The 27,463-nt window shown below is 38.9% G+C and overlaps 1 protein-coding gene and 1 long non-coding RNA gene across 2 annotated transcripts in view; one reads left to right on the top strand and one right to left on the bottom strand.

The window, feature by feature from the left end:
- ST18 (ST18 C2H2C-type zinc finger transcription factor) overlaps window positions 1-27,463 on the bottom strand; it is a 216,468-nt gene that overhangs the window by 65,008 nt on the left and 123,997 nt on the right. Inside the window, exons 3-4 of the mRNA XM_075920711.1 lie at window positions 24,539-24,593; window positions 22,647-22,677 (exon numbers count right to left, since the gene is read on the bottom strand). Coding sequence (XP_075776826.1) covers window positions 22,647-22,677; window positions 24,539-24,593 — 86 coding nt within the window. The remainder of the gene's footprint in view (window positions 1-22,646; window positions 22,678-24,538; window positions 24,594-27,463) is intronic.
- Window positions 1-27,463, top strand: part of LOC112547091 (uncharacterized) — a 139,548-nt gene that overhangs the window by 97,847 nt on the left and 14,238 nt on the right. The gene's annotated exons all lie outside the window — the stretch shown is intronic.

Here is a 27,463-nt window from a genome sequence, read left to right as displayed (position 1 = left end):
TCACAGCTAGTTCACATAATTTACCAAGAACCTTTTCTTCCTCTTACTTACAATCATATATTGTTTTCAAGGAAAATCAAAACAACCTACCTTTCTAGATGTAGTGGTTTAATACTCTTGACTTCAATTGTCAGTTCATTATAGTTGTGGAATATTGATCTGACGATACATTTCCTTATTAAAGTGCATTTCTTTTGATAGTTTGTGCTTCCTTTCAAGCATTTGCTTTTTTATTTGAGATAGCATATACATATATACATTCACATCTAGACATCCTGTCTATTTGTCTCTAAATGTAAGTGTTTGATAATGGGCACTATAGGTATTTGAGAATCAGGCTGCAATGTAGATATTTGTTTGTGTGTGTGCATGCATGTTTGCACATTAGCTTAGATATACATACAGTACCCATTTCCTTAGCATTGCATTAGAAAGTTTCTCTCTCTCTGTCTCTTACTTACACACACACACACACACACACACACACACACACACACACACGTTAGGAAAGATATGTCAGGCTGTAGTTTGTCAAACAGTAAACCTATAATTTAGCTTCTCTATTACTCATCTCATAAATTCAGCATCTAATAGTTTTGTTGCTATTTATCAATGGTCTGCTTGTTGTCATGGAACACTGATTCAGCTGTCAAGGTTATTTGGTAATCTGAGGCTCATAAAATGGGAGACGATTTTTTTTTGTTATGAGCCCAAAGCCAATACATTTTTCCCCCTATTTAACTATACTTAAATGTTATGCATAATAAATCATTTTAATACTTCCTATAATGAGCAGCTTTTTAAAGCAAATGAGTCAGCTACTAAAAACAATCCTGTATCAGATATCAAAACACAAGCCTGGAGGTTAAAATATAAGACAATTGCCTGTGTTGAAAGAAGAGCCCCATGTAAAGTTTTCAGGTTTAAAGCACATATGCATTTTTGACCATTTTATCCAAAGTGTGTAGGGTCTTCCCTTTCCTTTATCTCTGGACAGACTGGGCATGGGTGAATGGTGGGGCTGGGGGAAGTGGAACAGTGCTTGAACTTCCCTAGCAACCTATTGGCCAATTTGAAGACAGTGAGAAAGCCAATTGGCTGCAGTGATCTCCTCCCCCCCCATTAAGCATTCCAGAGCACACAGCAGCCATTCTTACTGCTGGAAACTGCTCTGCCTGCCCTCCCCCATAAGTGGCATTGTGGAGGATTTCCCATCTTGCTGAGAGTCCAATTCTTTTGGTGTCTGGAAAAAATTTTTCCTCCTTGGGAAAACTAGCAGACATCTAGTGAGGTTTTTTTCCAGCCTCTTTGCAGTATCCTGGGGAGTGGAATTGGTGGATAACAGTGTATATTTAAAATAAATAAAGAAAGAAAAATGGAAGAGAACTCTATCTTGCTTCCAGTTGGTATCCCAAATAAGAGCCGTCAAGTTGACAGCTTTTGGGGCAAACCCTAGCCAAGGACTCATGAAGGATTGGTGGAGTCTGTAAGCTTGTGAGCTGAGAGAGTCATTGACTGAGTTCCCCTTCACCTGCACCTTCATTCTTCCTCACAGGGTGGTGGGATTCAGCAATAGACTGAACCATGAACAGAGTGATATGGAATTAGCTAAAAGAAGCCAGCTCTCATTCCTTTGTTCCTGGACCGGAGGCCATTTAACCCCATGCCACACCCAATTAATACTTGGTAGATAAATGATGAGTCACCCTGCCCACCTTTTTCATGTTAAACTTAATAAAATTGTAGGCCGTTGCTTTAAATCCTCATCAAATTACAGTCAGTATTTTACCAGGTTACAACAGAACTACCTTTATTATACATTTGTATCATGGAGATACTTGGGATACAGTGAGAGTCAAATGCTACTTTCCTCTGGCCATTGTCTCAGCTAGGTTACATAGATCCTCCTCTCTCACAAGTGAACCAGTGGCAATATATATTGTGTTTTTCTAAAACGAGTTTCAAGGTTTTTATTTTATCCCATTTTTAACAGTGCAGAAGTACTGAAAAAAGTAGAAATAGTGAAGGATTCCTTCCTGCTCCGTCCAGAATTTTGCAGGCTTTTTCTATGACCATTTGCTAGTTACCTAAGAAACCAATGCAGATAGAATTTGATTGGCTGTGTTAACAGGGTCTGGGTTTCAAATGACTGCAAGTGAAGTTTTGGGTGTGGATGTGTCACTGCAACATACAGAAAATGTACATTCTTGAGAACTACATAAATCATATTTCAAGGATGGTAATGAATGGGAGTAATTGGTAACAACTAGTGCACAAAAAGGAGAGGGCTCTCTCTCTCTCAGGGTATGTCTACACTACCCCGCTAGTTCGAACTAGGAGGGTAATGTAGGCATACCGCACTTGCAAATGAAGCCCGGGATTTGAATTTCCCGGGCTTCATTTGCATAAGCGGGGCGCCGCCATTTTTAAAACCCCGCTCGTTCGAACCCCGTGCAGCGCGGCTACACGGGGCACGAACTAGGTAGTTCGAACTAGGTTTCCTAGTTCGAACTACCGTTACTCCTCATTCCACGAGGAGTAACGGTAGTTCGAACTAGGAAGCCTAGTTCGAACTACCTAGTTCGTGCCCCGTGTAGCCGCGCTGCACGGGGTTCGAATGAGCGGGGTTTTAAAAATGGCGGCGCCCCGCTTATGCAAATGAAGCCCGGGAAATTCAAATCCCAGGCTTCATTTGCAAGTGCGGTATGTCTACATTACCCTCCTAGTTCGAACTAGGAGGGTAGTGTAGACATACCCTCAGAGACATATTGAGATTGATCACATGGTACTTGAAACGACATTGGCTATCAGTTAGAGATTGACTTTATTTGACCACATCAACCAAAGCTGTTAAAGAGTAAACAATGAACAAGTTGCCAATGATGGAAACTAAAAAGTTGGAGATCAGGTAGCTTGATCAGTACAGTGAAGAAAGAGAGTTAATAGAACAGCATTGGCTGGAACACAAATAATCAGAGAGTAGTTTAAATAATCATATATATAGTAGCCCATTGTCTGTGCGTCTGTAATGCTGATGTACACGGCCACGCCCCCTGGCCATATATGTCAGCACCCCACCACCCTTCCCCTCCCTCTGTGGTGCGCTGCGCCGCTCAGCTGGGCCCTGGTGGGGGAGCAAGTGGTGGCAAGCGGCCGTTTGGGGTCCACGCTCACCATGCATGAGGAGAGGGGGGTAGGCAGTAGGAGGAGAGAGAGAGACACTGAGTGAGCGCGCTCAAGAGAGAAGACCTGAAAATCCCGTCTTATGACGGGCTAATTGGCTAGTATTAAGATAATAGGCAGTATTATGCACCTCAAAGAATCACAACGACACAAGGAGCACGTGTACATTTTGAAGCTCCCTAAGACAGAGGGATAGTGTCCAGCCTGGTGTCCTGTCAATAGGGAAAGAGACAGAGTGATGATATTACTTTTCTGTTTCTTCATGGATACAAATTGGAGTCTTCACAGGAATGAATTGGAACACTTAGGTCTTCATTCAGCATTTGTAATACTATACAGTTATTTATTGAATGTGAAAGCACTCCACTTTCCTTACTATACCTCCCTATATTCTGGGCCCCCCGTATCCATCCTATGTCTCAAGAGTGCCAGGTCCAGCCATAACCATGCTTCTGTTGGGTGACTCCCTCCCCCTGTTGGTTGGGAGGAGGGCTTGAGCCCTATACCTCTGGCTCTGTAGGCAGGTACCTTAGCTACTGTGCCACTGAAGGAGCCCCCCAACCTTCATACAAAGTCGGCCACTGTATATTTTTTTGACTGTAACTGACATGACTCCTCCACAGATGTGTATATATATTTAGCAGGCATTGCTGTTATTTGAAGGGGTAAAAGGCAATGTAATTTCTGGCAGAGAATGCTAACTGGCTGGGGCAGCATTCATTGCCCAGACTGAACTGTGAAACCTAAGTCCTTGCCAGGTTTACTTCTCTGGGAGACAGAAAAAAGCACCCAAACAAGAAGATGGGATAGAATGTGATGCACTGAGAGGCTGTATCTGATTGTGTCTGAGACCACAGGGACATGTGATAGCTCAGTCAGTGTTACTATGGGTATGCATTCTTGAGCTGAGATTTACACTTCCAGCTGTAGCATACACATGCCCTAAGAGATGCAGTACAGAACTCAGAGCCCAAGAAAAGAGGACGTTAAACTGCCTTTGCACCCTCCTAATCGAGGTTTGTTCTGTAGTCCCTTGTGTAACACAGAAAGGCCTAGGGATACTTATAAGTTCCACTGCTTGTGTGTTGCAGAACTGTCCAGAATCCCTGTCCTAGCCCTGTATCCTAATTTCTCACACAAAAACACAGGGGAAAAGGATGCAAGTCCCACCTGTAATGCTGCCACAACACAACCATTATGCTGGGACTTGCAAGGGGATCTTCAGAAGATAGCATTACAGCTGTCTACCACAGTGCCTGTGCTGGAAGAATATTTCCCTGGCCAGACAAAGGGCTTGTAGGCCCCCTTATGCTGCTCTGGCCCCTTGGCTAGGCTAAAGGAGATGAAACAGTGCACAGATTTCATCCACTATATTTATCATCATGGTGATAAAATTAACAGCAAAATCTCAAGTAAGTCTTAGTTTTTGCTGATAACTATTTATTAAGGAAATAAATTATGAATGGGCTAATTTAACTGAAGGGGAAAGCTGGTTTTAGTGGCTTGTGTGGAGAGAGTTTTCCTAACTGAGGATTTGTAAGCATTTATTTTATACCAATAAAATACTACAAAAATATTCATATGTAGAAGTTATTTCTAATTAGGACATTGTGCCCCGTAAAAATTACATTGTGTTGCAAACAATTGTAGTCAGTCACATGTTGAATTATTTTCTGAGGTCTTCTAGGATATTCAAGAAGACTGAAATCTGAAGATAAGCACTTTCGATCACATGCTCACCACAGCCATATTTAGACATGAGCAAGGAGACTTGAGTTGTTTTTCACTCTATAATACTATTTTGTGCAATAACAAGAACTGTCCAATGTTTTAGCAAGTGTTAAAATAATTTGTTCAGCAAACAAGGAATCTGATGTGAGATATTACATCTGAGAAAATGGGTTAGCTTCATTGATTTGTGATTGGCTGACAAGATACTGAACACAATTTACCCAGACTAGTATGTTTTAGTCAGGTTCATGCTATCTAAATCAATTGTTCATGACTGTGTTCAAACATTATAACATTCTGTAGTGCAGATAAGGTCTTTAGTAACTCAGAAGCCAGTCTATAAGCATTCAGATACTTATTCCTATTAGAAACACTAGGCTAGATTCTTGATTGAGCTCAAGCAAGGCACAGTGATCAGGTTCTATTTGGAAGTGGTCAACAAAGAAACCCTCCAGGGAAGGCTATTTCTCTCTCAGTGTAAAACTGGCAGTGCCAGTTCCTCCCACTCCCAACATAGGGATGACAGTGGGAGAGGAAGAGAGAAAGCAAGGAAAAGGCATGATGGGTTTGATTTGCTATAGAGACCCTCCAGTGTCCGAGGACTTCAGAAACTGTATTCCAGTGACATAAATAGGAACAAACCAGAAGTTGCGGTGACTTATATTGGAGCTGGAAAGTATGATTCTTGGATGGTTCCTTCCTCTGCCTTTTACTGAACTGAACACAGACATAGGAGAAAATGGAGCCCTTAGTTTTGTTTTTCATGAATCAGATAGATATTCCATTAGGTTTCTTAAGTCTATATTTGAAAAAAAAAATCAATAAACTATATCGAAGAAAGTCAGGCATCTCCTGTCAGAACTGGTTAATTTATGCAATCTTTTGAAAGCCTTGGTAGACAAGTCCCTTTGAAGGACATTGGGGCAGACTGGGACTGCAAATCAGTGGAATTGCCCCTCCTTTATCAGACATTAGCCCCTGATTTTTACAAAATAAATCGATAAATGTTATCTGCATAACAGAGTTGTCACATTAGTAGTATTCCTATTCTCCCATTTGACATTCTCCTTCTTCCTTGGATACTATAGTGAAGGGTGTGGTCTAAATGTCTTAGTAAATCACTAACCAGATAAGAGAAAGTATTAGATGCATTACATGGTACAGACATTGAGGCAAATTCAGGCTGAAGTAACTGGGAGCAGTTCCCAAAGGAATCTTTGAGCCATGCTGAACAGTGACTTAAATAAACAACAAATGATCTCTTAGCACTTTATAGACTAACAAAACATGTAGATGGCATCACGAGTTTTCATGGGCACAGTCCACTTCTTCAGATGACCGGAGTTATGATAGACCATAAATGGGATGGGTGTAAGTGGTCAAATAACATATAGAACATTGCACTGATTTGCTAGCGAACAGGTTTGTATGTTATTGAATGTAACTTACCAAATGACACGATGGAAGACAGAGTTTCGAACAGGGGAAGTTGTGTCCTGGAAACTTTCGTTTCATCATTACCTAACATCTTCCAGCAGATTCAGACCAGGCATAAATATGTGTAACATCACATTAAGGGGAGTTACATCCACTTATGCTGAGTCTCAAAATACCCAGAACTCCAAATCAGAAGATATAGCTTTTTATTAACAGCTACTTGACCAATTTACATTGTTGGTTACTCACACAGACATTTACACCACTATTGAATTAGACGTGTTGAATTTCTCTGGACCATTAGCACTAATTCTTTCCTGCCACTTACTTTCAAAAACTTCATTTTCGTAAGGAACTGTCCTTTCTTGTACCACATAATTTGTGCCATTAGATACATTTAATTTACCCGTTTGGTCTAGCAATTTGTTGATAGGAATGATTTTCTTCTCTTACTTTTCTTGACTAGAAAAGTTTAAAAAACATCTGAAGAAACATCTTTCATCTGAAGTGGGTTGTGCCCATGAAAGCTCATGATACCATCTACATGTTTTGTTAATCTTTAAGATGCTGCAAGACTATTAGTTGTTTTTTAAGTTTTTCCAGTTACAGACTAACTCAGCTACCCTTCTGAAGCTTTTCTCGATGAGTTACTGAAATCCATGGTCACCATAAAAAGAAAGGGCTATTAAAGCTGAGGAGCAGGGAAGAGGACCAAGGAGTGACTGAAAAATCTGAGGGAACATCACTAAAGAATGGAAGTGAGGCAAAGCTTGACACAGACTAGCATTCAAGTGGAGTTATTTAGGGAGGTACAACACACTTTGGTGAAGACAGACAAAAGACTTGGAGGGTTAAAAGAAACAGCTGAAAATCCCACTACTCTGATTCTGCTCTCTCATGCCAATACATAACTCCATTCACTTTGGTAGAGTTACTCTGGATTTACAGCAGAGAATCATGTCCCACAAAACTACTAGAGAAACAAATTGACATCATGTTCAGGTAAGATGTGTGAATTAGGAAGAACAGGAGAGCATTTGAAGAGAGTATGAGGTGCAAGAACTAGGAGGACCACAGTAGAACCATGAGAATGGAATGACTGGGGTGAGCATGTCAGAAAGGCCTGTGCACAAGGTGCTCCTTCAGGCACACTGTGTGCCACACTGCCCAGTCCATTTGATTGGTCTCTTATTGACAGTGTACACACAGTCCATTTCTTTTCTGCACCTGTACCTTTAAGGTTTAGATTCCAAGCCTGGTGGAACTTAGCATTCACAAGTGTCAAGAAGAGCCATCCACCCCACCATCACAAAGTAACTGATTCCCACTAACTCTGCAATGTTCTTTGTGACACTCTTACCAAAGTGATCAAAATGCTATAGCCAGCTCTCTGTCCCAGCCTGGAACAATAATAGGTGAGACTTGGAAAACATCAGGAGGTAGGAAAGCCAAAAGAGCATCAGAATATTGGCAAGTAGTGGGAAGAGGTGGAATTTCACTGAATTGTCTATTGTGAAAATGTCCCCCTTCATTCAATAACAATGGTCTCTTTCTGGTCAGTGGACTTGACTGTAAAGTGGGTTGGAATCAAACCCAAAAGAAAAATAAAGAACTAGACATTGAGCTCAGTGGAGTGATGATGATTTATCCCAGCTGAGGATCTGGCAAAAAGAATAAAATATATTTGATTATGCATTTATATACAATAAAATGGATTGCTTCCTGGAAGGTGCTAAGTATCTGCAGCTCTTATCGATTTCAGTGGTAGTAATAGATGCTCAGGAGCAGTCAACATTTGGTCGAGGAATGTAATAATAATAACGACCCAACAATAACAACATTTATGTTTCCCAATTTCTACCATCTCTCACAAGGATATTTATTTCTCCTAATTCTGTCTTCAACAGAAGAATATTCTTGACACACAGTTTATATTTGTGAAAGGATATGAAAGGGAGGAGGTTGTTCTGTTGGTTATTGGAAAATATTTTGGAGCTGAAGGAACTCATACAGATAGGAAGGATTACCTCTGAACAAGGCCACTTTTCTTCTTGTAGCGAGAAGTCATAGGAAGAGTACAATTTAGGACTGTATGAGGGAAGGACAAGTATGCAGAGATGAAAGCAGTGCACAAAAAGGTATGGATGGGGAGGAAGATAAAAGGGAAATAAGGATTTATGGATACTAATATAGAGGAAATAATTTCAATAACATGGGGGTTATTAAAGTTACTCTCTATACAAATGAAAGGTTTAGCAAAGAAAATAAAAGTGCTCTATAATGAAATAGAGAAAATATGTATCATAACTAAAGTCTGGTTGGAATGTTATATTAAAAGATATAGTTTATTTAAAAAAGACAAGTAGGGAAAACAAAGGAGATGGCACAGACTTACTTGTGGAAGAGGATTTATTAGCCTCCATAGGAGGAAATTGGGGAGAAATGGGTAATGGTATTTTTGAGTCACTGGGCATTGAAGTTGGTGATGTTTCTGACAGTAAACCAAGTTATAGGCCACTTAACCAAAAAGAACAAATGGACTGTGAAATGACTGAGCAAATAAAAAGAAGCACATAAAAATATTAGAGAGAGAATAAGTCAGGAATAATATAGGAAAACTCATTGTTGTACTGAAATGGACACATGCCTCAAGCTGGTACCTGAGGCCATGTCTACACTGCAGCACCATTTCAGGATACCAAAGTATCCCGAAATAGCTATCCCATGTCTTCACAGCAAGACCATTATTTTGAAATATAATGGGCTCGACATCCCGACATCCATGTAAATCTCATTCCATGAGGAGTAAGGGATGTTTTGGAATAGCAGGTTATTTCAAAATGTGGTGCTACGTAGACAGCGCCAAATTATGAAATAATCTATTTCAAAATAAGATCAAAATAAGCTATGCAGTTTGCATAGCTCAAATTGCATATCTTAGGTCAAGCTACAGTGCAGTGTAGACACACCCTAAGCATACTCCTATAATGGCTTTTTTCATTTTTCTTTAAATACCATGTTTGTGTAATGTAATATGGCTTAAGCAAAAGTCTCTCCACCATGAAGACATTAATGACAATGGGACAGGAAAAATATAATTTTTCCCACCGCTTTTTATTTTCTTGCTCATTTCAAACATTTGTTAAGCATGATGCACTATTGGCATTATGCTGTATCAGAGCCTAAAGAAAGAGAACGTCTTGATTAAACTAGTTATAGAACCCAGACTACACTGATCTGCAATGCAACTAGGCTGTCCTGGTAAGCACAAAGAGAATTTTGTATCCAGGGAGGCTGCAAATTTGGGCCCTTAGCAAATGGACAGTTTAAATTCAACAAAGGTCAGTTTGGGGAACATTATTTTTTTGCTGACTGGAGCCAAAAAAACCTCTTCAACACAGTATTACAAATAGAATCAAGGAGCATGACTAACGACCAAATCCCAAAGTCCTAATCCAGTTTTCAGTCAGTCCTTTATTTAGGCAATCTTCAGTGGAGCAAGTGACTTCATTTGGAGCCTAAGCAAGAATTTGGCTCAAAAAACACAAATTGATCAAGAACACATACATGATTCTGGGGTGCCCAACAAATGGTAACCTGCAAATCCTGGCTCTGGAGAAGGGTGTGAGATTAGCCTGCAACATACACATGGGTGAAGTTGCTGCTTGGGTAGGCAAGCTCTCCAGTGTGTGGCCCCACCTGTACTCCACCCCTGCTCTTCCCAGTCTCCGCCCCCATGTTGGCCAGGTCCCACCCCTCCAAACTGTCTCACCCTTTTCTTTCCTTCCCCTTCCTACTCATCCCTTCCAGCCAAATCCCTGAACCCAAATGTAGCAAATGACATTTGAAAAAAAACCCTACTCTCCTACAATTTCTTTCTAAATAAAATGGAGCATGTTTTTCATTGCATGCCAGATTGTGTAGATTGGACATGCATTAGGTACTTAATTAAAAATACTAAATTTGGGAATAAAAAATGTTAGTCACAGATTTTTTGATATACGCTGATGTTTGTCAGAAATGTATCTGCAAACACTTTGTAGTAACGTCAAGTCAGCTGTCCTACTGAATACAACATTAAGTATTATGGAATACATAATACAGCTCTTCTCTGTTTTACATTTTCTTAATCAGTATTTCTAAGATGATTTTGTATTTTAAATGTACTCCAAGCCTTCATAAAGTAATCATTCCAAATTACTATATATTTAACACATTAAAACAGATATTTTTTAAATTAATCATGGTGGTTTAGAGCATTCATAACAAAGTTCATTGCTTTTAGAAGAAAGGAATACTAATGTATTTTTTGTGATCTTCATAAGAATAGAGGACACGACTATGAAATTTCACAATATGTTTATGTTAAAAATATGTTTCCAAAGATTTTAGGCATAACAAAGGATTTTATATCTTAGTAAGTGGCTGATTTTAGTGGAAGGTTTTCTTAAAACTAGTTCATCACAGGAAATCTCATCTGGTAGTTATCTGGAAGAAAAGGAACGTTGTGCCTTTAAGGGCTCTCTTCAATAGGGGGGGGGGTGAAAAGAGAGTAGGGATAGACAGAAAGGAGAGGAAGACTCTGGAAGCAAGTTTTTATGCTATAGTAATTAAAAATAAAATGTGTATTTTAGATAAGGGTGGTGTTTTGAGGAATTTATTTTAAAAATAATATGTCTGAAGGTCTAAGCATTTAAGGCTAACGCTGAATACTCAGACTGTGCATCTAAAAATCTATGCAAGGATTTTTAGAGATGTGATTTTATAATCTTCAGCAATAAATTAATGAAATATTTAAAGCACAATTTAAATTAAGGTCCTGTACACATAATAATGCACAACTGTTTTTATCAGAAAGTTCAGAGTTGGCCCATGTCTATTAAAAGGTTTCATTACCACTTCATGGCTCTTTCACAGGTTCAGAGTAATGTTAATAGATCTGGCAAGCTGGAAAGCTTTTCACTTTTAAGGTAACAGGTCCACGTGGAAGGAAGAGTCACCAGTCTGTAAGCTGCAACCTGCTGCTGAAAGAGTTTTCAGGAACCTTCAGAATTGGGAAAGGAAGAGAGGAGAGAAGGTTGAGCACTAAGACCCAGGGAAGGCATTGCCTCCCTTTTCCTCTTATTCCTGCTATGCACATGTGAATGCTTTAAAAAGTCACCTTAGAATAAAACATGCTGAATGGATAGTTTAGGGTTTGCTGGAGATCTTGTGAAAATACAAACCTTCTTTTGTGTACTCCAGAAGCAGTGGGTAGTTAAGCTGTCCACTTGCCAAGGATCCAAACCTTTTTCATTGTTGCTTTTGTCTAGAACCCTTGTTATAGCTATGTTGGCCCAAGGGGTTACTACAGATTTATAAAGCTGGAATAAGATTTAAAGAAAACTCCTTGGAATGTGGAAATGTTCACTGTCATACTTTTTGCTTGAAATCTCTAAGATGTCTAAAGTCCTCTCCCACCTGTTCTTCCCTGGCTAAATTCAACCTCAAATTTTAGCCAAGGACAGAAATTTAACTGGTTATATGCCTCAATCAACACAAAGCAGGCAGAAGTTATTGCCTAACATGAAAAGCTCTGGGTGGCTCGCAGTCAACCTAGACAAAAGACCAGCCATAAATGTAAATGACCATTTAGGGGTATAAAGTTCGGAGTCATTAGGATGTCTCGGACTCCATAAGCATCCTCAGAGTTAGTATGAAAATACTTATTGTACATTGCTGAACACGGAAGTGATGGAGAAGACAGTGACTTAGTAGCAATATAAAAGCTTATAGGAGAAGGTGCAGAATAAAATTAAGGATGCAAAAGTTTTTATTTATAGTGGATGGACAATACAAAGATGTGCTCTCATGCGGCACCAATTGCAAATATTCTATGCCTACCCATTAGACCATGGCAACCTGGATTTAAATGACCTGAATTCTCCCCAAAAGACTACAGTTGCAATAGCAGAAAAATTAGGAATCATTAAAGGTTTTTAATTAAGTTTAGAGAAAACACAAAAATAAAAAAGATATGATGTTGATATTGGGGAAGAAGCCTTAAAGATCCCTGGTTATCAACAAGTAGATTAGACATAAAAAAATCATCAAAGAAAAGGGAGACTCATAATGGGTGTAAAAGTTTAATGAACACATTAATTATTAAAGAAAAGATGGTAATAGGTTACATATCTAAAATATTTAGGGACAGATTTAGGGACAAATAAGACTGAATTCATTTTGCATTTTAGTATTTACAAGACTTAGTCAAATTATTCATTTTAAATATTATGATTTGCAAATGTAACCACACAGCTGTTTAAATATAGTATAAGATGCGGATCCTGATTCCTGCTAATTCATTAAATGATTTGTTGCTACCCACTAGATAGTAAAGGCAAATAACTGTCAACTTATGAGTTGTTTGCAAAATGTTCAGTTCATTATTTGTTGTCTGTGGTTTTTTGGTATTTGGTCATTAAAATCAGATGATTATATTTCTTCTCCTTGATTGGCTCACAATTCTTTAACATAAGGGAACAATTAATAATTAATAAGGTGCATGCATATACATACAAGAAATTAATCATATACATTCATTAAATTCTTGTTTGCATATTTTTTTGGGGCATTTGTATGAGGAAACTCTTTGAATTTTTGTGTGAACAAACCAATTTCAGGCACAGTTAATTTAAAAAATAGTTTTTGTAGTAATAGTAGTTTTGTAATATTAAAAAATGGTGTAGAGTAACATTCCAGAAATGGGATATGTTTTTCTAGAGTATGGAAGTGAGAGGAGAATATGAACTGGGCAAAAATATGAGGCCCAGTAATGAACCAAAGCAAAAAGATCAGACAGTTAGAATTATAAAAGGTTACCAAAACTGCAAGCCCAACCTTTTGATTGCTAAGTATGGGGGGACTGGAAGATACAGAAAGAAACAAGGGAGGATCTTAGACACCACATAGCTATAAACTGGGTTGCAGTTATGTTTTATATTTACAACTTGTTTTATTATTGGTGATGAAAATGGTTGACATGCAGGATGCAATAATAAGGATAGGTGAATTTCAGCATTAATATTTTATTAGTGCTGTGAAAAGCATACATTTACATTTACCTCATTCTACACTACACTGCATACTGATCATTGGGCTTTTTTTTTTACTCTGGTATCAAATATCAGCAAAACAAAAACACATTTTTTTAATGTTAAATTTAGTGAGAGTGTCTTGATTGATTCTTATGAAAAAGTTCTGGTTTAGCAACCTATCTCAAATTCTTTAAGAACCTCACAAAACTGGAAGAAAGTGATAAAAAGTCAACCAAAATGATACGGGTTTCAAGAAAGTCTGAAAAGCTATTGTATCAGAAAGCATGTGATAGAAAGAGGAAGACAATGTCTCTCTAAGGGTATGTCTACACTACCACTCTAGTTCGAACTACAGTGGTAATGTAGGCAACCAGAGTTGCAAATGAAGCCCGGGATTTGAATTTCCCAGGCTTCATTTGCATCTTGCCGGGCGCCTCCATTTTTAAATGTCTGCTAGTTCGGACTCCGTGCCCGTGGCTACACACGGCACGAACTAGGTAGTTCGGACTAGGCTTCCTATTCCGAACTACTGTTACTCCTCGTGGAATACACAACAAACTCCTCGTGAAATGGTAGTTCGGAATAGGAAGCCTAGTCCGAACTACCTAGTCCGTGCCGCGTGTAGCCGCGTGGCACGGAGTCTGCACTAGCGGACATTTAAAAATGGCGGCGCCCGGCAAGATGCAAATGAAGCCGGGAAATTCAAATCCCGGGCTTCATTTGCAACTCTGGTTGCAGTCCTCCTTCCTAGACAGTTAATTCCCATTCCGTATGTGTAAAACTGATTGTTCCTTCCTAAGTCGAGTAGTTTGCATTTGTCTTTATTAAGCTTTATCCTGTTTACCTCAGACCATTTCTCCAGTTTGTCCAGATCATTTTGAATTATAACCCTATTCTCTGAAGTAGTTGCAACCCCTTCTAGCTTGGTATCATCTGCAAACTTAATAAGTGTACTCTCTATACCAATATCTAAATCATTGATGAAGATATTGAACAGAACTAGCCCCAAAAGAAATTCCTGTGGAACCGCACTTATTATGCCCTTCCAGCATCATCTGTCACTAGGGGTGTGTCTAGACTACATGCCTCCTTCGACGGAGGCATGTAGATTAGCCAGATCGGAAGAGGGAAATGAAGCCGCGATTAAAATAATCGCGGCTTCATTTAAATTTAAATGGCTGCCCCGATCTGCCGATCAGCTGTTTGTCGGCAGATCGGGGCAGTCTGGACGCGACGCGCCGACAAAGAAGCCTTTCTTCATCGGCACAGGTAAGCCTCGTGAAACCAGGCTTACCTGTGCCGATGAAGAAAGGCTTCTTTGTCGGCGCGTCGCGTCCAGACTGCCCCGATCTGCCGACAAACAGCTGATCGGCAGATCGGGGCAGCCATTTAAATTTAAATGAAGCCGCGATTATTTTAATCGCGGCTTCATTTCCCTCTTCCGATCTGGCTAATCTACATGCCTCCGTCGAAGGAGGCATGTAGTCTAGACACACCCTAGGTTACCTCCCTTATCCAGTGAGGGTCCCACACCCTCTCTGATCACACTTCTATTGCTAACATGCCTGTAGAAACCTTTCTTGTTACCCTTCACATCTCTTGCATCTCTTCACATTCCAATTGCACTTTGGCCTTCCTGATTACATCTCTACATGCTTGAGCAATATATTTATATTCCTCCCTAGTCATCTGACCAAGTTCCCACTTCTTGTAAACTTAGGCTACGTCTACACTGGCATGATTTTCCGGAAATGCTTAAAACGGAACTGTTTTCCGTTATAAGTATTTCCAGAAAAAGCGCATCTACATTGGCAGGATGCTTTTCCAGAAAAGCACTTTTTCCGGAAAAGCATCCGTGCCAATGTAGACGTGCTTTTCCGCAAAAAAGACCCGATCATCATTTTCGCGATTGGGGCTTTTTTGCGGAAAAGAAATCTGTGCTGTCTACACTGGCCCTTTTCCAGAACAGTTTTCTGGAAAAGGACTTTTGCCCGAACAGGAGCAGCATAGTTTTTCTGGAAAAGCACTGATGATTTTACAGTAGATCGTCAGTGCTTTTCCGGAAATTCAAGGGGCCAGTGTAGACAGCTGGCAAGTTATTCCGGAAAAGCAGCTGATTTTCCGGAATAAGTGGCCAGTGTAGACACAGCCTTATTGTTTATGTTTAAGCTCTCCAAGGATTTCACTGCTAAGCCACACTGGTAGCCTACCATATTTGCTTTTTTTGCTGTACATCAGGGTGGTTTGTTCCCGTGCCTTCAGTAAGGCTTCTTTAAAATACTGCCAACTCTCCTGTATTCCTCTCTCTTTCATGTTGGCTTCCCAGGGGAACCTACCCATCAGTTTTCTGAGAGTGTCAAAGTCTGCTTTTCTGAAGTCCAGTGAGTGTATTTTGCTACTTTCCTTTCACCAGGATCCTGAAATTGACCATCTCATGATCACTGCTTCCCAAGTTGCCACCCATATCTATTTCCCCAGACAGTTACAAAGAACATCATGGTCCTAGCAAAACCTGAGAAGGAGAACTGGCCATGTTTTCCATATTCAATCTTCAGGTGCAGGAGTGCCTCTTGTCATGGACAGAATCATCTGAGAATTTTCTCACAATGTCTAATTTCCTGAGACAAAGTCAATATTAGATATTCTTCCAGCATATGTACCACCGTGTAACCTAATTGGATTTCTCTTAGAATGTAATGAGGTGCTCTCAAGGTAGGTAATAGATTCACTATGACTCTTCATCTTGGAAAATACATTAAAGGTTATTAGATGCTCAAATACTACACTATAGTATGATAGACAGATTTTAATGTCCATGTGATTCATGCCCCAAACACGACCAACATGAGCTTTTCACAGGTAGTATCCATATCTCCCTGTTTTTCCCTCCAACACATAAGGGGATGATCATTTGACCTCCTCTTTAATCTGAGAGTTGTAGCTGGGAGCATAAGAAATACTGAAATACAATTCTATCATGGTCTTCTTCAAGCAAAGCTAGAAGCTTTCCCATCTATCTGGAAGCAAAGTAATTCTGTCAGTCTACATTTGCAAACTTTCAAATTCCATAGGTTTCTAGAACTCCACACTAGAAACTAGTGAGTAGCCATAGGTCCAAACCATCAGTATACTAGTAGGACATTGTAACCCATCTTTTAACCACAGCTGTTTAGGTGATGGCCCCTAAATATTCCTTTCCCAACATTATTGTGCTTCATCAATATCCCATGGCATATAGGATGAGAAGGAAAATATTTTAAACTACACAGATAAAGAAAACTCAAGTGGACTGAATAATTAGTATAACTGAATATTAAATTCCTTTTTGGCATTCATCCTTATTTCTGAAAAGCCTGAGACAACAGCATTGGTCTCGGAAGTAGGGTGTCTAATGAATCCAGAGTGTCATCATAAAGTTTTAGACTTCAATGCCTCTAATTGTAAATTGTTATGCTACTTTGCAAAAAAATTCAAGTGACTCCAAGACTATTCTCTAGGAGAAGAACTGGAGCCAAAGGGGGAAACCATGCCACTTTCCCTAATTGGGTTTAGGTCAGTCACATGTGCAGTGGTTCTAAGTGTGCTGGGGAAAGCCTGGGTCAGCAGATACAAAAGGCACCTTGCTCCTCATGGCTAATCAAAACCAACAAGCAAGTGACAAAGTCTCACTAAGACGGAGTACCTAGCAGGAAGTCAGAGCATGTGCCTCTTATCTGTTTTTCTTGAATAAAACACCCAAAAAGACAGTGGCTAACCAACTAAAGCAGCATCTCAACACTTAGGGTATGTCTACACTACCCTCCTAGTTCGAACTAGGAGGGTAATGTAGGCATACCGCACTTGCAAATGAAGCCCGGGATTTGAATTTCCCGGGCTTCATTTGCATAAGCGGGGAGCCGCCATTTTTAAAACCCCGCTGGTTCGAACCCCGTGCAGTGCGGCTACACGGGGCACGAACTACCTAGTTCGAACTACCTAGTTCGTGCCCCGTGTAACCGCGCTGCACGGGGTTCGAACCAGCGGGGTTTTTAAAATGGCGGCTCCCCGCTTATGCAAATGAAGCCTGGGAAATTCAAATCCCGGGCTTCATTTGCAAGTGCGGTATGCCTATATTACCCCGCTAGTTCGAACTAGCGGGGTAGTGTAGACATACCCTTAGTGTGTCACTTCACTCTACCCCTTGTCTATTCTCAGATATCAGTCTTTGCCTCATTCTTCTACTTTTCTCACAACCTTTTCCATGTTGCCCCCTATTCATGGAATAACCCTTCTGAGCTGGTCTGCCATGCTACTGCCCTCTTCCTATGCAAATCCTTCCTAGAGACCTGCTTCTGCCACCAAGCTTATGGCAAGTGCGTTACCAGAAATTAGTTATCTATTTTTAAGAAGAACAAATGCATGTTTGCTTCATCATACAGTAACATTTCTGGGTAGCTGGGTCATCTACCACTGTATTCTTCCTTCATCTACAGTTTGTAGACAATTGTTATCACCTTCAATCCATCAATGTCTGACGTTTGATTTAATGGGGCCCGGATCATGTTTTCTTGTCTGTACAGTGAAACACTGATTACATTACTGGCCAATGTAAAATATTTATAATTGTTTAGACCCTTTGCAATATGGATTCAGACTGCAGTTTGGCATGGATACAGGATTAACTATGCCAATGAACTATGTTGTGAGGGCTTTGGACAGGGACCAGATGTTCATGCTAGTGCTGCAAGACATATTGGACTCCTTCAACATTGCTAATTATGCTGTTGGTCTACTGGCATCACTCCTTCTTACAAGCAAAATAGCAGAGGGTGTGATGTGCTGTCATTTCTTCTCACCAAATGAACATCCTTGTGGAGTTCCACAGAGCTCTGTCCTATCATTTCTCTCTGGACACTAAGGGTGTGTCTAGACTACATGCCTCCTTCGACGGAGGCATGTAGATTAGCCAGATCGGAAGAGGGAAATGAAGCCGCGATTAAAATAATCGCGGCTTCATTTAAATTTAAATGGCTGCCCCGATCTGCCGATCAGCTGTTTGTCGGCAGATCGGGGCAGTCTGGACGCGATGCGCCGACAAAGAAGCCTTTCTTCATCGGCACAGGTAAACCTGGTTTCACGAGGCTTACCTGTGCCGATGAAGAAAGGCTTCTTTGTCGGCGCGTCGCGTCCAGACTGCCCCGATCTGCCGACAAACAGCTGATCGGCAGATCGGGGCAGCCATTTAAATTTAAATGAAGCCGCGATTATTTTAATCGCGGCTTCATTTCCCTCTTCCGATCTGGCTAATCTACATGCCTCCGTCGAAGGAGGCATGTAGTCTAGACACACCCTAATATGCTGATAATATCCAAGCTCTAACTGTCTCTCACTCAAAATGGACAGGTGAGCCTTTCTGCTGTTCTAGAATGTAAAGGAAAGAGACTCCTGCATAAAAAAGACTCAAGAGATGATGCTGGTGGGAAGTGAAAATATTTGTAGAAGTAGCAGGAACTGTGACCTCATCCACCATTGGGGAAATCTGCTGTAAATTTGTCAAGTGATTCGAAAATTTAGGATCTTACTGGGCTTTTCATTAATCATTGATATTTAGACAGCAGCAGCAGCCCAGAATGTTTGCTATCACCTTCAGCTATCCAGAAGGTTACACCCTTTCCATTTAGATATGGGTCTATCCAAAATTATTCATGATTCTGTTATTTCAAACCGGGATCAATTCAATTTGCTTTCCATTTGTCTGACTCTAGGGCTACGGCTAGACTGGCGTGATTTTCCACAAATGCTTTACAACGGAAAAAATTTTCTGTTAAAAGCATTTGCGGAAAAGAGCGTCTAGATTGACACGGACACTTTTGCGCAAGAGCACTTTTTGCAGAAAAGCGTCCGTGCCAATCTAGACGTGGTTTTGCACAAGAAAGCCCCGATCGCCATTTTCGCCATCGGGGCTTTTTTGCGCAGAACAGTTTTTAGCTGTCTACACTGGCCCTCTTGCGCAAATACATTTGCGCAAGAGGGCTTTTTCCCGAACGGGAGCAGCATAGTATTTGTGCAAGAACACTGACAATCTTACATTAGATCGTCAGTGTTCTTGTGCAAATTCAAGTGGCCAGTGTAGACAGCTGGCAAGTTTGTCCACAAAAGCAGCTGCGCAGTCTAGATGCAGCCTAGGTGAGTAAGAGAATATAACTCAGTCTCCATAACAGGAAACAGAACAGAGAGTGATAAAGGATAATAGAAAAAAAAACCTTTACAAATAAATTTGTGCACCATGTTTGGCAACAGTGAAAAGTGCAAATTGGCCTTGGAATACCTTATAGAATCTATATTGGCAGAAGTTATTCTGTCACTGTGTAGAGCTTTATAGTAACTAGTGTTGAAATAGCATATGTGATTCAGACCAGTCTATCATAGGAAAAATGATGTAATTAAAGAAACAAGTTAAGAGGGCTCAAAATAATTATGTGTTTGGGAATTAGGAGTTACGTAAAAATGCAAATGGCTGGCTTACACAGACTGAGGGTAAAAAGAGAATCTGATAAAGTGATATAAAATGCTAAAAAATAAAATAAGGGGTTGATGCTATAAATTGCTTGATATAGTAACCGTTTCAAAATCAGTTTGTGAAAATAAATAGGAAGAGGGTATAAGTATGAAAAATAGCTTGGCAGAATTTCTTTGTATAACTATGTTTCCTAGGTCAACTGATGAAACTTGGGGAGAGGGAAAATGTTCTGCCCATTACATGGGTAAAAATCGTGGCCCCCCCTGAACTTACTGCCATTGATTTCAAACGGATTGAAATCCACTCTATTCTTCTACTTTGCTTTAGAGATCTGAAGACTTCTATCATGAAGTAATAGCTTTATGAGTTTGGCATTATTTATCCCTTTGTGATGTGTTTAATAATTGTACACATGAAGCCTGCTTCTTCCGTACCTAGCCTAATGACTGAAATACATCAGACAGTCAGAAAGAGCCTCAAAGCTCTAGGGTATAACCCCTTTAAGGCTTGCTGATGATGAACTTTCTGAGCACACGCAGTGATTCCCCTTACACATTCCTGAGAGCTCAGTTTTGCCACTGACTTCAGATAAAAAGTCCTGAGCATTCTTGGAGTTAACGTGAAGTAGATTTTCAAGTGGTAATACAGTTTCTGGGCTTAACTTGTTCATATAACTTCATTGACTATAACCTTTCATTTAGCTTCATTGTTCCTTTACAATTATAAAACATAACATCTAAAATTAGAATAGGGTGACAAAAGATGTAGAACCAATCAATGTTACAAAATTAATAACAATATAATTTCAGTGTGAAAGCTTATGTAACGCCTTTCATACCAAAGTATCCCAAGGCACTTTAAAATAAGAACTCAATAAGAAGTGCACAAGTGCTTTGTTAGACAGGATAAACCAGGGAAAAGGGTAGATTAATTAAGCTTGGATTTAAAACAGTCAAAACATCATTTTGAACATTGGTCAGAACAGAGTCAGGCTCCATATATGTGTTTTTAAAATGCAGTAAATTAAATAATATTTAAAATCTTTATTTCCTGGGGACAATTTGCAAGGGTTCTTTTATAGTTCCATAGGTACAAGTAACAAGACAAAAATGTATGCAGTACATTTTCAAAAAGTGTATGCCTCTCACACTATATATACAATTTTTGCATGCACAATTTTTGTGCTTCTATGTTTTTATTATCAGACTTGTACATACACATGGCAATCTGACAAGATACCAATGATCTCATTTGCATGGGCTAATATGGGGTTATGTTGCCCCTAAATTTAAAGTATAAAGGGACTGGATTAAATGTTGAATGTTTATACCTATATTTGAAACACAGGTGCATGTTTCTTCATGTATTCTAGAGCTCTGACAGAAAGAGTAATATGTTAAATGGAAGTTATTAAGATGTATTTCACAGGAAAACATCAAAATTGCTTGGGAAAAGCTAATAAATTGGTAATGCATAAATTACAGCTTTCCTGGTGTTGAAAAAACTTACACATCTTCTATTTTTCAAACATTTTTCTCTTATGAACACATGGACCATCCTCATTTTTGGATGACTGCCTCTTTGGATTAATGCATCCTTCTGGTGCATAAATTAGGGATGCACAGAGAAAAAAAGAGATACGCTAAATCTAAGGACACACATAACAATACAGATAAATGTGGTAGAGTTGACTGAACAATTCATAATAAATAATTTATCTGATAAATTAGCCTGGACTTAGATGTGATTGGCCAGATAAGTCATGTGATAGTTTCTGTTCTCTAGTTGGACGAACACACAATCAATTATTGGCTACATATGTCAATAAAAATCACTAGCTCACATGCCTGTTGAAAAGGCTTGAACATTGCTGAACGTATTTATTTAAAAAAACCTCCAGTGAATAAATACTATAGAAAAGTAGTAGTGTTTACCCAACTTCAGTTCTGTGCTCCTTCTGTCATAATTGCTGACAGAGCCCTAAGAAACTAATGTCAACTCCTGGCAATATTTTTTATGATGGAACCTTTACATATACATCAGTCTTGCTATTTGCGTCTTCAAATACGTGTGAATTTTAGAATATAAAATTCATTTCAGTATACTCAGGTAACATGGTAAATTATTCAGATATTATTCATTTAAGAAATTATTGAGGATCTGAAATATCTTTGTCAAATGTATGTATTTGACCAAATTGACATGGTTTATGGAAATATGGAAAAGGTCAGCCTTATTTTATTCTACTTCAATAAAATGCAAAACTTCAGCTGTCAGTTGATGGAAATAAACAAATTATGCATATTCGGCTGGCAACAATTTACAGAGCCTGGCTATTTGTGAAAATTATTAACTAGATCTATAAAAGTAATAATGTTTACTCAATATAAGGATTCTGAGGATTAACTTGAAATTTAATAGGTTCTGGATCCTAAAGTCAATAGGTATATGCAGAGAATACATACCCATGTACATGTCCAATTTGTATTAATTTCTAAATGTGACGAGAAAGGGTTTATTGATAACTCTTCATTTGTACTTTTGGTTCACTTACAGGGAATCTTCATGAAGCACTCTTTGTAAGGTAAATAATATATATCACTACATGAATGCATCATTCACTGTGTTCTTTATTTTAGCCAATATGCTATAGATAAAGAATGATCAATCAGTATAATCAGATAATGAATCTAGAAAATATAAACTGTATGAGTTCTTACCTGAGCTCTTGAGCTATAGAGTCCACTTGCGCTGTTATAAAAGCAGAGGGAATGAATGAATTAGTTTACATTTCCAGTCCTGTGCTTTCTGCAACCTTGCACCTGTCTCTCTGTGATGACAGAGGAGTGGCTATCAAAACACAGGTGATTCTTTATTTCATGCTAACCACAGGATCGTAACTATTATTGGCAAATGTTGACCAAATGTGTAATTCCCAGGGTTATTTTAGATAAACCCCACACATGATGAAGACGATAATCTTCAGCACAGCGAAGCAACTAAGGCACTACTTTATTATCCACAGAGCGATGAGAAATCTTTGTTTTTCTGACTGATAATTTGATTTGGGAATGAAGAAAGCTGGTGTTTACAAATACCTGCCCACACAAGAGTATGCAGCATATTGACAGAGCCAACAGGTGGTTCTAAAGATTACTCATGTTGCACAGGCAACATCAGTTGTTCCTCTTCTGGGAAAATGCATTTGCTCATTTAACTGTCTCTCTCTCTCTCTCTCTTTCTCTCTCTCTCTCTCTGTGATTAAAGAAACAATGGGTATATTTTAACACTGAATAGACTATGTTAAATGAGATCCAGTCAGATTATAGTTTCCCACATTTGACAGCAAAACAAGCCACAGGTTGACATGTGCTGCAATAACTTCATTACTTTGTGGCATGAAATGTGTTTAGTTATTTGCTTGATCCTCATCCTATTGGAGTTTCTAGGAATTTGAAAGGGAACAGTACTGGGTCCCATTTTAAAAGTTTTACATCCAGAACAAATGTGGCTTTTTAAGGGAGATTTTTCTACCCATAGTCCTCTTTGTAGGCAAGAGATGGCATTGTTTTTAACACACCTCTGTCAATGCACTTCAGTCCTGACCTGCTGTCAGAGTACCAGGCTGAGATCTTGATTTTATTGAAATCAAGGGCAAGAGTCCCATTGATTTCAGTTTCTCTGCATGTCTTCTCATAAGGAGATACCACCAATTTGCAATGGTTTGCTGATGTGCCACTAAGGAATGAAAAGAAACACCAGCCTCACTTTCACATTTGGCCTCAAGCATAACTTGATGTTATAGGTATATGTATCAGGTAGACACATAGTAACCCAGGACTACTCTGCTTTGACAATGAATCAAAGTATTTAATGGCCTCTTTGTTACAAGCGTGCACAACTTCAAGTGAAATCATGGCCATTGACTTCATAAGCACAATTGGCTTGTAAGGCAGGCAAAATGGTATGTTTATTTGTGCATATGTTGACTTTCCACTCACTATCAATGGTTTAAAAAAGTATTAGGAATTAAATGACCAGCTCTGTTGCTAGTCAAACATGTTTTCCTAGTGTTTAGGGCCTGTTTACCTTGCAATATCACATTGTAGTCTGCTTCTTACCAAAAGAGAGGGGAGAATTAAAAATAAAAATCTACTTTAAAAATATCATATCCCAGTATACTCAGAGAGAAGAAAGAAACTACCCTTTGATTCAAAGCAAGTATACTTATATGCCAGTGAACAAATTGTTCTTTATCTGGCTGATGGCTTTTTATTCTGAAGACATCATTCGGCTTCAGGCAACTTTATTTCCTTTACAAAACCTTAATTTTCATGGTGAAAGGCATTCCTTTCCAAGGTAAACTATATGCTGTATGTGCTTTCATACATACCCATATTTAAATGATCATGAATTAGAAAAATATTTCCTCTTTTCTTTAAACCAGAGCTAATAACACTTTGCCTCTTGATACCAGCAGCTTGGCTTGATTAAAAAAGCTGTCCTAAGGAAGCCATATACACTCTGAGTACACATTAGTGGCTGTACACAGGAACTATCATATTTCATGGTGTGATTGATACAGGGTCATCAAACGTGCTTGGAAACTCACCCCTGGTTCCTTTTGAGCGTGTGCGCAGTTTTTTATCTTCACCATCTGCATCCATCTGTAACATTAACACAACATCTTTAATTCCTTTTTGCCACTCAGAGAGAAAATCTTGAAAATGTGTTATAAAATTCCAATGTCCTGACACTAATGGGAAGGAGTACTACCATGCCTTATTAATCTTGTCACAAAGATAAAAACACATCTTTGAATATCTGATAGTCTCTTGGAGATATCTGTAATGATGATGTCTGTTTAATCAAACAACTGGTAAAAGGTACCCTTTAAGACTTGATGCCAACATCCACAGGTGTTGATTGCAGATGTAAGATTAGACACTGTGAAATCCAATGCTTGATGCTTTCAGGATTTGCTTCAACAAAATTTTAAATGTAAATCTTTATTGGAGGCTGGGACCTAGAGATATCAGCACCTTCAAATTCCTAGTGCTAATATTGTCAGTTAAAATTTCTGAGAATCTTCACCAGAACTTGAACCTATGACTACTTCTAGCCTAGAGGCAAGAAAACTATTTTTGAGCTATCAAAGGTCAGATACATACAATGAACTACTAAAATGAAACAACAATGTTTTAAGACACATCTCTAATTGGTATTACAAACACCATCACTATGTGATATTCTAATTTTTTCACTCAATCTGAAGCAATAATAACATTTTAATAAGAGTTTTACCCAACAGAGTTTCAGATTTCACACACACAAAGATGTATTTTGCCCATTAAATTAGCTACATCTTGGATACCAAATGGGCCTAAGAGGTAATGCACAGATTTGGATGGTAGTCAACATAGATCTTGGGATTCATATTTGATACTGAATCAGGGAGAGGATTTAGGTTTTGATTTCACAGCATTTAAATATTGTGAGCTGCTGTTCTAACATTTCTGACTGAAATAACAGAAACCTTTTAAGATCATCTGTTCTCATGACATTTCTGGCTACATGTTAACCAGATTCAGAAATATACATCTTTTGATCTTGGATCTAACCCAGAGCCAAAACTGTAGAGACAAATTTCCATTCTAGGAGTTTAATTATAAACCCTTGAAATTTTAAAGAAACTAAGATTTGATGTTTTGGTGGGCAGTGTCACAGTGACGTACAACAGTTTGCACAACAGTATAATTTTCACCATGAATAACAATGGACATTTTTAACTCTTTCCAAAAATACCAATATTGAAGGTATGATTTTTCAAGTGGAGATCTGGTATATGACACTAGGCAAAAGAACAGGCACTCTAAGGCTGTGTCCAGACTCAGGGGTTTTTTCGGGAAAAGTAGCCTTTTTCCGAAAAAACTTCACCTGCGTCTAGACTGCAGCCGCGTTCTTTCGAAATTAAATCGAAAGAACGCGGCTTTTCTTTCGACGGCGGTAAACCTCATTTCACGAGGAAGAACGCCTTCTTTCGAAAGTGCTTCTTTCGAAAGAAGGCGTTCTTGAATGTAAATAGGGCTTCTTTGAAAGAGAGCATCCAGACTCACTGGGTGCTTTCTTTCGAAAAAGCGGCTTGCTCTTTCGAAAGTTCCGCGTGCAGTCTAGACGCTCTCTTTCGAAAGAGGCTTGCAGTCTAGACATAGCCTAAGGGTATGTCTGCATTGCACAAGCTGCATTGCACAATTTTCTCATTTCAAAATATTTTTTCAAAATAATGGGTGCGCTATTTTGCCATCCTGGTAAACCTTCTTGCATGAAGGATAAGAGATGGCTCGAAATAGCATGTTATTTCAAAATTTGGCACTGTGTAAATGTGCCAGATTTCAAAATAAGCTATTTTGAAATAGTTTCAAAATTAGATATGCAATTTGCATAGCACAAATTGCATATCTTATTTCAAGTTTAAGGTGCTATGTAGACCCACCCTAAGTTTTTATTCTATTTCTGTTAGTGACTCGCTGTTTACCTTTGTGCAAGTCACAGAATCTCTGTTTGACTCAATTTTTTCATCTCTAAAATGGGAATAAAACTCCCTGTGGAAGGATCCATTGTTTTTCTGATTAATCTGTTAGGCTCAAATGCAGATCTCAGCCCTCTGGTTTTGAAATAGCCTATATATAGGCAGTTGTGGACCACTAGCTGCAAAAAGTGACAAAATAAAAATCCATGTAGAACTTTATTCCCTGACTATTCCTTCTCTGCTGTCTCACTGTGCAGTATTGTACAGGGTGCTTCATATAGGAGCAGAGAGAGGAAATGTTCAAAACAGCACAAATTTGCTGCTACAGGTCTTCAGAAGTGTGCAAGAAGCAGTTTACTATTTTCATAATGCTCTGAAGATGTAAAGATGCTTTAATAATAAGTTAATGGAAAACAGACAACTGAGACATTTTCAAGGTCTTCTCTTAGGACATGTCTACACTAGGAATTATTTTGAAATAACTTATTTGAAAATAGTACCCCCCAAAATAACTATTTTGAAACAGCATGTCCATACTTCCACAGGGAAGCCTCTAAGTAAGTCCAAGGTAGGCTCCCTTAATGTGGATGCGCTATCTTGACTTAGAGCCCCAGAAAGTATTGGGGAGTAATTACTTTGAATGATTCTGGGGAGTAGTTATTTCAAAATAGCAGCACCAGAGCATCCACACTACTGCTTTTCTGAAATAACACTATTTCAAATAAGCGTTATTCCTTGTGGAAAGCAGGAGTTATTATTTCAAAATAATCAGCCTGTTATTTTGAAATAACAGGCTTGGTAGTGTGGACACTCTGCTTGTTATTTCGAAATAAGAAAGAGTTATCTTAAAATAACTTCCTTGTGTAGACTAGGGCTGAGAGATCCAATGCAGTAGGACTGAATTTATCTAACAAAGAAGGAGAAAGGACTGAGACAATCCTTTATAAAAGTGAAACAACACTTTCCTAATTTGGTCCTCTTCTAACTCATTCTTACAGATGACTGTGA

The sequence above is a fragment of the Pelodiscus sinensis genome, chromosome 2 (assembly GCF_049634645.1).
Source record: "Pelodiscus sinensis isolate JC-2024 chromosome 2, ASM4963464v1, whole genome shotgun sequence".
Taxonomy (NCBI): domain Eukaryota; kingdom Metazoa; phylum Chordata; order Testudines; family Trionychidae; genus Pelodiscus; species Pelodiscus sinensis.
The sequence above is the reverse complement of the archived record's forward strand: the minus strand, read 5'-3'. Positions and strand labels throughout refer to the sequence as shown.